Source organism: Bombus pyrosoma, linkage group LG3, assembly GCF_014825855.1.
Source record: "Bombus pyrosoma isolate SC7728 linkage group LG3, ASM1482585v1, whole genome shotgun sequence".
NCBI classification, from domain to species: domain Eukaryota; kingdom Metazoa; phylum Arthropoda; class Insecta; order Hymenoptera; family Apidae; genus Bombus; species Bombus pyrosoma.
Window position 1 is genome coordinate 10,784,952 of NC_057772.1, and position 12,264 is coordinate 10,797,215.

Here is a 12,264-nt window from a genome sequence, read left to right on the forward strand (position 1 = left end):
CAAGACCGGCGAACACGAGCGAAGTCGGCGTACACGCACGTCCCATCGGGAAGGGAATTTCAAGCGGCACAGTTTGCGCGCCGCGAGTTTCTCCTACGTGTGTTCACCTTACGGATAAATCTGCGTACGATATTTGTCGAGGAATACGAGTACGCTCGACTTGTGTGTCTCGTCTCCGAATTGGTATCGAGACTTATAGTGGTGCCTGGTGTTGGCCGGCAACACACGTTTTCTGCTTCTGCTGGTGCTGCTACTCCCTTCGTGCAAGATCGGGGTTCGTGACGTCAGCAATTCCCCCTCACCTCGTAAACACCAAACATGGCCGTCGTACGGATATACGCTGATCGAGTGCGTCCGAAACTGATGGTGAAAACTAACGTCGATATAGGCACTGGAAACTCGTGGATCCGTGTACGAAGTGCAGTAGGACGTTTTGAAGCCTCGTGAACGGCGTTGAGCCTGTCTATATACGAATATGTAAAAACTGGAGCGATCGACTCACAGCGTCTAGCACATTCTGCGGATCGAGGCCGACTAGAGCCGAGGTCTGCCGAACTCCCCTCGCAAGCTTAGTGGACTCGCCCGACCCGCTCGAGGTTAGGAGGGGAGGGGGTAACGGTAGAGAAAGAGTATCAGAAGGGGAAGGGAGAAACTCTCAACGGTACGTGCGCCGCGCGTACAACGGAGAGAGAAAGATAGAGAAAGCAAAAGAAGGAGAGTGTGATTGAGTGACCGAGGACGAGAAGGGTGGGGAGAAGAGGGAGAGAAGAGCAAGCGCAATGGAGGTAGAAAAGAGAGACGGCGCGACCAGGAGCGCCGTCCTCGGAACAAGAAAGCTGCCTGCCTGCTTGCCTGCCTGCCGCCTGCCTGCTAGCCAGCCACCCCAAGTTCCCTTCTAGGTACGTGTATGCGTATATTTGTGTGAGAGACCAGTCGATGCAACGTTGCCAACTCTATTTCGTCGATAGCACCGCACCAAATGTCACTGGCGTATTACCCGATTAACTCGAGAATCGACTATGTCGTCGTTACGTTTATCACTTGTTATCACAAGCAAAACAAATCGATCGATGTGTCCTTCTAGTAACACACGCGTGATTTAATCACGATGTTTCAAGCGATCGAGGTACCGCTTTTGCCGTGTCGATTCGCGCCCACGATCTGGCAACACTGTATCCTCTTGCGACGTACTGTCACACACTACATAACACTACCGCACGGCATCGCATACGATGCTTTTATAATAGACAGACGTTTTCGAACGGACTATTCGCAAAAATCGGAAACTCGCCGGAATGATAATACACGGTATCGAGTATGATCAACGTAGAATAGAGCGCGTCGCAGTAAAACCGGCGGCACTGTTCGTGAAAACGTGTGCAACCTCAACGGATCCCGAAACGAGAGTGTCCTCTCCGTGCCGACGAACACATAGGGAGAGCGGTTCAGCAAAGGAAAAGGAGAGGGATACAAAAGGAGTGAGAGAGCCAGATGGGGGAACCTCTGCTCTTCTCCGTCCTTCGGCGCAAATAGCAGGATAAAAAAGCCACGACAGTGGCGCTCGATTGGTGGGATTCTCGAGGCGCTACCAACGCTTCTAACCCCGCTGAGCACGGCGACCAATCGACGAGTGGCACAGCCCACGTCCGTTCCCCTCGACTCGTCGAGAAGGCGGGCTCACGGACGATCGTCGGTCGACGGTTCAGTTCGAGGTCCCCATCGCCGTGCCGCGCGCGTCCCTGTATTCCCCTTCGACAACAGCCTTTCCGTTTTGCCGCAACTTTCCCCCTCTGTGTATGTTCAAACAGAGACAGCAAATTCTCTCCCTCCCCATCACACTCTTCCCCTCGTGCAGGAAACCCGAATAGCGGAGCGCGCTACCGTGCCACCGGTCATATCTCGCTCTCTCTCTTTCTCTTTAACGCCCACGGGTGTGTAAAGCCGTATATACCGCGTATGTGCTGTCGCGTAGGGCGGGCACATGGGTGAGGGGCACAAGGGGAAGTACATATATACACCATTTACATATATACATTTATATATATATATATGTACAAGCGCACATCGTCACAAGCATTTCCCCTCTTCGTAGCCACGTCGGCGGTGGCCGACCACCGTCGGTATTGAAATATCCTGGCCCTGGAGAGCCAAGTAGCCGTGCAGCGATGCCGCTTCTCTTTATAACCACTACGCTCTGCACCAAGAGACCGATCTTCCTTTCCTTTCCTCTTCCCCACCCTTTCTCATCGCATGTACCTTTCCTCTTTCTTCGTCTCTTTGTCTGCGTCTTCCGTCCTCCCTCCATTCTCTCTTTACACCCTTCCCCCTTTGTTCTCCGTCTGACTGTAATGTTGGTAATCCGTCTCTCTTGCCTTCTGTGCCCTTGTTCGGTACGGTTTGTCGCGGGATGGGTGTTGCGTACCCTCTTTTACGACTTCACTTTTCCCCTTCTCCCTTTTCGCCGTCCGATTCGAGTTTCGCCTCCCTTTGAAGCGCAATCAATTGTTGGACGAAGTGTTGTGCGCAACCCTATGACCGACGTACAAAAGCAAAAATGCCAGCGTGCGTCGCGCGCTCGGCTTTCTCGAGTCGCGCGCTATTGCGCAACCATGAAATACACAAAGCCGATGTAGATGGCGTGCCGCGGATACGCAGCTTATGGCATGTCCCCTCCTTTTCCTTCTTTCCCCTGCATAAGCAATGCTCTCCTTTGTTCTTCGTCGTCGTTGTCGCTGCTGTAGTGCACGCTTTTAAAGTAACCTCCTTAATCTCCTTAATACTGCCATCAGGATTCTGTTTAAAGTAATCTTTGGTTATTTTAAATTTCCAAATGATTCAAACGCGACATGTTTAACTTTGTTACTTGGGCTTACACGACAATCTACACGTGACAAATCTGGGATGAGAGCTGATTTAATTTTAGAATCCGATACTGATTGTGTAATAACAGTATTACGAAATGACGAAACCTGTGTGTATGTCTTTTAACTGCGTTGGTATCTTAACAAGCACATTCTATGGTCCATCTAATTCGCACGTGTTTTGTTGATATATGCCTCGAAGCGTCGCCGTACCATCTTTATGGTTATGAGCGAAGATATATGACTGTAAAAGAAATAAAAGGAACAAGCAAGTACGTAGTAGTAGCAGCATAGCGACCAAGAGATGGCGGCTAGCTAATTAAAGCTGCGCAAGAACGCGATAAGCAAAGGCAAACGCGCACGGAGTCGCAGCGCACGCGACTAAAGATACGGGAGAACGATGAGGCCACTGATTCGTGTTTCTCATTATGCGGGCCGTCCATCGCGGACACGGCAACGTCGAAAGCAGGGCGTGGCGCGTTCTTCGTGGATCTAATGGTACGTCAGGATCCGCTTCAAAATCTTCTATCAAATGTTGAAATCGTTTCTATGATGAGTCACTTTCGAAGATTAACAAAAACGTCACGCGTCTATTCTCTGTCCAACGAGTCGAGCCGGAAACTGTAAATAAAACCATGTGATCAAAATCTAGAGAAAAATGATATAGCGTACAATATTTGGAATTTTGAGATATTAGAAAATAGAAAGTTACACTAACCTCTTAAATGAGAAAATTGAGTGTATATACTAAGTTAGATTGAGCAACATTGTCGCTAAAAAACAATTACATTAAATTTATCAATTCAGTTTAAAAATATACCTTATTATACTTGTAATAATTTACCTTCCCTTATTCAACTCAGTGATTCATTGCTGTATCATATTTATGATCTATACCATCCTTTCTGCTCGTAAATCATGTTTGAGGTTACGAAGAAATGGTGGATAGATTAAGAGACAGTTTACACGTATTTATGCAGGAATAATGACTAATGTAGTCGAGTAAACAACATAAAGAGAGATAAAGGGAAACGTTTGGTGTTATACATACCGTATGTTATTGCTGAAAACATCACATCGAAGATTATCGATCGTGAATATTAGAAAATCGATCGAAACCCACCGGATTCTGCAACTGCGAAACAATAAGCTTGACAACGTTGCATGGAATTGGTGGTATTGTTTCACACGTAAGATCGAATAATATTCAATATTCACCACAATTTTTTTTTATTATTCCAATATCGTACAAGTTATCTGTCAAAAGCAATCAGTGTTGCAAGCCGCTCTGTATTGCATATGGTATTGCATGAATACGAGAATCGATACATCGACCTTACATCCTTTGCTAGTTATCGATTAATAGCAGTGGGAAATCGAATATCGAGTAACTTACAGAAGCATCATACGATAGCCATCTTAACTTTTTCGATCTAGTTTATCGCGTAGTTTCTAGATTACGACTAGTTGGGTTTAGTTAATCGATAGATAATTAATAGGTATTGATAAGTGATAAAGGGAAACGTAAAAAGTGACATTTTGTAGTGAATTACTTGTACATAAAGCTATAATAGAATATGCGTTCGAGTAGTTTTGACGTGCGCGCGCGTTCCCTCGAGAGAGACCAAGAGAACCAAGTTCGAGCAGTCGTCTCGTGGAAAAAGTGACCATTTAATAACTCAGGATCGAATTATGATATCAAGGTAACGTTTTCTACGTAACATTCTCTACCATTTGTCATGTTTATTTATATAAGGGTCATCTTCATCCGATGAGTAGTTTTTTAAATAATCGATGTTTTAGGTTAGCGTACTTGGAGACATCTTCAAGTCCATTTCGGAGATTGGGAACTCGTTTACTATATTCTTTTTCTTCATTATCCGCCATTTTTGTTGCTATTATTCTCTTCTAAGACTCTATTGGTGGAAATCTAACACAGTTTTTAAACCTAACCAATTACGAAACGAGAAGCGAAACGAATTCGAATTATTAACTACTCGTAAATCTTGACGAATCGTATCGTTCTGTACTAGTGCTATGTTTTCGTATATGTACTTACATATCATTATGTGTAAATGTATTAATTATATGTAAATGAATTATCGGTTTTCCAAGACAGTACATGCATTTTATAATGCGCAGTAGATGCCTGTGTACGTAAAAGATTAATCGCGTGTCAGTCGCATATAATAGTGATGGCTCGATTACGTATGAAAGGAATATCCATACCTATATGTTTCGTTTTCGACCTTTCGAAAAATCGACTCTATTATTTCTTTCTGTCTTTTTTATTTATCTCCATTTGATTTTCATTTGGGTCGTTCGAAAGCGAGAACTCGATGAATCTTTCATACGATATGGCGTTTGATATGTATTGTTCGGAATCCATTCGTGTAACCGACACTATGGATTTGTAAATTTTTCACGTTGCTCGTGTATTCTTGACCGATATCATACTCTTTTACCGCCCCGTTGGATCAACCGGCTGAATTTGTAACGTGAATCTTAACAGTGAGTTATAGACAAACTATGCGTTCTTCGAGTGCTTAATATCCATTCATGTCATGGAAGAAGCGTCACTTATACGTAGTAATTTTATTACTGTTCGCGCGTGAAGCAGACAATCCTTGTTTGACAATTAGCGTAGTTTCGAGATTTTCGACATATAATCCATGTATAAATGTTGTTAATTTGGAATTTGGTTAGGATGTTTTCTTATTCTTATTCGTAGATAGTATATTTTTAAGCATGATTTAGAATTGTTTACTATTCGTTTTAGATATATAGGAATTATAAGTAACATATGACAGATTATTTAGTTTCGCTCCTTTATATTTGACGGAGCGAAATGTCTTTTGATGTTCGATATCAATTTCAATTGAGAAATTTCGATCAGTTATGTTATAATTAAACTATCAATTAAATTATCAATATCAGTAGAGTACAATCCTTTTAGAACTAGATATTCTAATGTGTCTAATTTATTCATATTTAAGTTTCTACCAAGACGTTCTTACTCTTTTCTAGAAAAGATACGATCTATTTTTCGCATGTGTCGTTTAATGTTCATACTAATTACGCGTAAGTATTTAGTACTATAAGAAACATAGGTACTTTCAACTGTACTATACGCTTCAGCTGTTGCTTATTCATTGAAGACAATAGAGTGCGAGTAAGATTAAAGTGAATAACAAATTTACTTTTTCTACACTTGCTATTTAAGCGACTTTCATAATTACCTGCACATAACGCGTCAATTTATCAGCCCTTGCTTATCATCCTTGGCTACCTAAGTACCTGAGAAAGGTGCCAGCGATACAGTTTTTACCTCGTTTCTTATCACGATCAATTCATCATCGTCTAGGCTTAACACTACCGCCATCAAGTTAACACAGCTTTCTTCTATTTTTAGGTGGTGTTTTAATGGCCGAGTGGCGCTTACCATCGTCGGTGATTCGTCAAGCATGCATTCACCTTGTAGACACCCGGTAGACGAGCAACTACCCACGTAAGTTCGATTATTAATTCAGCGGCGGGAGCGCGCGGCGCATAGGCTTGGCGCAATGTACCGCTCTTTATACGGACCGACGCATAACGCGTTGTATTACCAGCGTGACAACGAGCTTGCGAACATCCCTTAACACTTTCGAGGTGCATTTTTCTTGCAACAATGGTGACAAGCATTAGACTGCGGATGTTTATGCAAATACCTACCTAAGCAACCTAAGGAATCTAAGGAACCTAAGCAAAGATTTGTTTTACACGATAAATATTACAGTAGGTATATAATATATGATAATAAATATTATAATACCGTATTTTGGATATTTTATACATTTTTTTATATTACGAGCATTCTGCACATTTTTTCTGCTCTAAATTTTCCATCAGTTTATTTTCCTATAAATAAATGCGCAGTCGAATCATAGTACAATAGCATGGTCTGTAATAGGTAAAAATTTTAAAGACCTAAGTTACGTATATGGTCCCATATTTATACGTATAATTTAGTTCTAGGTTCTAGTAGACATCATAGATGTTAAAAAAGCTATAGGTGATAATCCAGAGTAAGTTATGGCCTTGAAATTACAGAAGATTCAAAATTGATAGAAAATTAAAATAGCGTAGAATTTAAATAAAAGTAAGTATGTTAGGGCATTGAAAAAACGATAAAATTGAATTATATGCAGGTATATCTATAATCTATAACATGAAGATGGAAAGAAGTCTCGTGGGATGACACAGAGGCAAAGGACGTACTGCCTTCCATTGGTCAGTGTCACGCGTTGTTACATTGCTTTGTCTGTGTATGTGACACCTTCGGCCAATATGCGTGCTTAACTTTACGATTGTGTTGAGTCTGTCAAAAGCAACCAATCACATTCGCATTCCTTCTAAAGAACCCTTTTCCAACTCCGATTTGACTTCATTACCTATTATGTATATATGTAATAATTACATATATAATACACAAAAAATACTAGCGTGTCTTTTTCAAAATTATTCATGAAAGGAAAGCTCATCACACGCATGATAGAACTGTTTCAAAAAGTCATTTAAATGTAATATTTATACCTACATACAGCGCGGTAGTCTTATTACACTGATTCCGTGTTATTCAGAGCTCACAGTGCCTGCAAATCTTAGGATCGTAAGGGGAACGATATAAATTGGGTGACTTTGTTACTTGATCCTCCATGCAGTTCAAGTGTTATCCAAGGGATTTCCGTGTACAGACTGAATGAAGATAGGTAGTATGGTGGTTGGAATATGTCGCTGGAAGAAATATAGCGAGCTGCTGAACTAGAACATTAAATAAATAGCATAATCTGGATCACACGTGATATTGTACTTAGGTTTTTCGATGGAAGTTATTAGATCTAAAGCAAAACGGTACTTAATGAAATTGCAACTGCGGTTTTAGATACTCATTTTCCTCCTCTTTGCTTAATTCGCTCGAGTATTCTCAAGCATTAAAAACTTTAGCCTCTGATCGATTTTACAATCTCGCTATATTTCTTTCATGGAGTACATGATCGACTATAGGATAATTTCTTGTGTTTCACATTTCTGATCAACTTGCGAAATTCGGTGAGCATTCCCTCTTTCCTTATAGAAGTGTCGCGCGATAGACATTTTACTTTTACAGAATTGCTTTATACATTATAGTTAACGGTTACTTCGTATTTCTTATATTATTTACAAATATGTGGATTACATCTAATTAAGAAAACAAAGTAAGCACAAATGTAACAAAGTAGGGAAATGTAACACAGTATCTTTGTACTTTACATGGCCAATTACCGAGGAAAGGAAACGAATCGACTCAGACAGATACATTTTCAGATTCGTGTCAAATTTTGCCAATGCGATGGCGATAGTTGAGTGCCCTCGCGACGTCGATATAATTTTTAAACCTTTCGCACAAGACACACGATATATTCATAGAGGATACCTCTACAAGCGTTGGAAAAATTTTCACGGGCAACAATAGCTGTAATATTATACTAATCTTATAATATCAGAATCTCGTTGTTCGTCTTAAGAAAAGTGAATGGGGATAGTAACGGCCAGTTAGCGAGGCATATGTATCCTATCGCGAATAGCCACGACACGACGTAACGAGCAACGTGAATGTACCTACGTCGTGGTGTTGTTATCAGCGCCGTGTTATCGCGCGAACTCGTCTCACGGTGCTTAAGTGCGTTCTGTTGGCTCGCGAGTGGCGTCGCGACTCCCACGTGTAGGTGTATGCGCGCGCGCGCGCGCGCTCGCTCGTAATCGCGCGAGTACCAGTGAAAAACCTCTCGACGCTCGAGAGCCTCCGCTGATTAGGTAACGGCGAACGAGTATCTTTTTTGCTTGGTCGTTCGCCTGGAAACGAACGATGTTCGAGTCTTGGTACGTTCGTTTCGATCGTCTGCGAAAATCCCTTCTTTCCATCTTTCGTCTATCTTTTCTAAAGTCAGTAAGCGCGCAGAATCAGCGTTTAGCTTTTGAAAATTATAATCCGAACACATCGAGGACCAATAAGGTAGTCTCTGATAATTGACAACTTCGATATTTTGTTCCGCTGTAGCTGAATGATATTATAATACATTAAATACATTATGTAAATTCTTCATAAATAATACATTCGCGGTAATGGTCCTTATATGCGAAAATAACGAGGATTATTAGGATCACAATAACGATGAACTATATGAGATTTGGTTTGTCACGACGTTAGATCGATGAATTTTCTGGACAAGTTTCACTCGAATAAAATGTAGAAACGCGTTTGATAACGTCTTTGTGGCTATATGATTACACGGTATTCCGTGTTTTCGATACGAGTGTTATCGAAATATTATTAACCGTTTGGGGAAAATTCGCACCGGATGTATGTTCAGTCCTTGTTTCATTCATAGAAAATATTTTCTGATATAAAGAAGTTATTACTAGAACGCGGATTTTTATGCATCTATGCAAGAATGTAGAAAATATTCAAGATATGCGATATTTGTTACGATATTTAGAGTGAAGGATGCAACTCTGCGTGGATTTCATTTTCTTAATTATTTCCATAAATATACAAATTTATAGAAATATTCATAGTTTGACACCTGTTACCCGATTCGTCGGTTTCTTACGTATTGAGTTGAATTACCGATATATCGTAAGGTTTACCATCCGAACGCGATCCAGTGATATAGCGCGCATGAAATATTCCGAATCGAGCGGCTAAAAGGTTAAACGGGAAGCTATTTTTCTCTGATCGTTACAGTATCGTTTCATCTAATAACGCGAGGATGTAATAAAGATAAGCTGGCCACTCAGAAATTACGCAACACCGGCTATAATGGCGCATAAACTGCATATACAACTTCGTTCATCGTTATATAGCGTCGATGTTAAAGATAGGTCAACATTCTTCACTCTAATGTTTTTCCATCCTTAAATAAATAAACAATAAACGAACGTAATCGCACGTTCTCCGCTCTGTACTTAGCGTAAATTGAAAGTTAATTTTCCTACAAACTTTCATCTTACGATCGTTATTCTTTTCCCAAAGAACTAATCGAAGAATTCTTAGAAAAAATCAAATTTACCCATTGATTTTCCTACTTTGCACGAATTTTTGTTCCTTTTAAATCCTTCGTTGCGATATGTTTCTTAGACCTGCAGCGACACATCATCGTATGAGCGTCAAATATATCTGTCTATCACAAGTATTCACTCGTTTCGTTATTTAAATCAACACGTTTAATATTCACCACAGACCAAACATTAAGAAATTTGTTATTTCATTGAGAACACCAAGTTCGCAATATCTTTATTTGATCTTTGGAACACACGACTCGTATCAATTTCACGATTAATTGTCTTAATCGTTGCACCGTGCTATCAATCTCTTCAACTATGTATTCCTGAGAAATATTGTTAGTTTTAGAAGGAAACGATAATTCTTTGATCTTCATATCTTCTTATTAATATATATATATATGTAGAGAGATGTACATATTAATTTAAATATGTTCGTAATAGAGATGAATGAATTGTAATGACGCTTGGACTAAAGTCGATTCTCGTAATGGATGACTATGCAGCTATTCGACTGTAGTTGAATGTCACAGTATAAAAGATAATTATGTATATCGAAGCTGGTAAAATATGATTAATAAGATCAGGTTACGACAAGAAATGGGTGAATGTGGGAAACGATATGTACGTATGCGGAAAACCACTAAGAATTATTATGAAATCTGTAGTAAATAGTTTGCACTTTCAATGGATCTCGTTTAAAATTCTATATCTATACCGTTTTTAATTTAGTTATCTTGATACTCGTTGTATTATGACGTGGTTTGGTTGTAGGTTTTCAGTAATGAACGTGGCACGACAGGATTATCTTTTTAACGATATGATGCACGATCACGCTATAGCAGATTCTAGACGGATGCGAAAGTTCAATCAAGTTCTGACGCGATAAAAGTATAACAAACATTTGCAATATTTTTCTCCGCTTGAATGTTAATAAATCGCGATTGCTATGTTCTTTCATATTTAGATTTTCTAGACTAATCGCCGTATCCTCTACAAATATTCTTGCAAGCTTGTACTGCGTTGCTGAAATGTCGCACATAGATAACATAACGTGCAATGACGTATATAGACTGTAATTAGGAAAATGAAATATAAACGAGAATGCGTTTTTTTTTTCTAACTGAAATAAATCATTCGCAGTTATAACGTAGAACCAGTTTCCCTATTTTGCGTTTATAATTTATTTAAGAAAATCATTCGTAGTTATAATACAGAACTAATTTCTATTTACATCTACGATTTACTTAGAAGAATCGTCTGTAGTTACTATTTATGCGCAACTAGCTTCTATTCAGGTGCGTCATAATTTATTTAAACAAAAATAACGACGGATAATATCACAGAAGCTTGGAGTTAAAATTTTGCATCCATGTAATATAAAGATCGAGATGAAATAACATAAAGGCGAAGTCGTAGAGAGTGAGAATCGGGCAATGAGATCGCAACGACGACGTTTACGTTCGGCCGTCTGCATCGGTTGTAACCGCTTTTGTCACTATGCAAGCGCTACCAAATGGTTTCCGTTTGGCAACCAGCGCTCCGAGCGAAATTCAGCGGCGCGGCGTCGAAAACGGTCGTTGGCTCGCTGCTAGCGTCGCACGATAACGCGTGGGAAGACGCCGAGGACGTTCCTTTTTGTCGCGCGAGCAGCGGCGCGTGTTGGCCGACGATAAATAGAGACAATGTGCGCGACACGCGATAGATATCGTATCTCGATCGAAGCCTCGACACTCGTTCGATTATCAAGCGCGCTTTCTCCAACCAGATCGAGTAGCATTCTCCAAGATAAGCTTTAGACTTTAGACATCAAACAATTTCTCGGATCGTTCTTCATCGATGTACCTAAAACAAATTGTCGATTCGTGTTTCTCTTTTTCTTTTTTTCTTAACATTTTATCCACCGGCTACTTTTCGTCAAATACCAAACGATCCGAAGTAGAACCAGATCGCGGAATTTTATGTAAATCCATCTCAATCGAGCATCGTTTTCAATTGATTTTAGGAAACAGAAAGGATAACGTTTTTGGAATTGAAACGAAAAATCATGTACTTAAATATGTACTGATAATAATCGTGTACTTTGCGCAAGCTTGAGATACTCTCTATCATTAGAAAGGTACGTAGAGTTGAGTTGAAAATGACGACAGAACGCAGCAGGGTTAATAAGAGAAAAAATACCGCTGTTTCGTAGCCGTGGTAAAGCAGGAAAAATTTGATTATATCGATATTTATGGGAAGGATATGGGATTCAGCGATCGCGCTTCGGTATATTCAGCGGGCGTGTCGCTAATTGGCACGATCATTATTCAATTACGAA

General features: G+C 40.2%; 1 protein-coding gene across 6 annotated transcripts in view; it reads left to right on the forward strand.

Annotated features, from left to right (window-relative positions):
* The first annotated feature begins 763 nt into the window (after positions 1-763).
* Positions 764-12,264, forward strand: part of LOC122565804 — a 166,717-nt gene continuing 155,216 nt past the window's right edge. For 4 of the 6 annotated variants that reach the window (XR_006316274.1, XR_006316273.1, XR_006316275.1 and 1 more), the window contains exons 1-2: positions 764-899; positions 6,274-6,369. Coding sequence is in view for 1 of the 6 variants with exons in the window: in XM_043722163.1 (XP_043578098.1) it covers positions 3,290-3,359; positions 4,453-4,564; positions 6,274-6,369 (278 nt within the window). In the remaining 5 variants the exon portion in view is untranslated. The other 2 variants (XM_043722163.1, XR_006316277.1) reach the window with 2 other exon arrangements.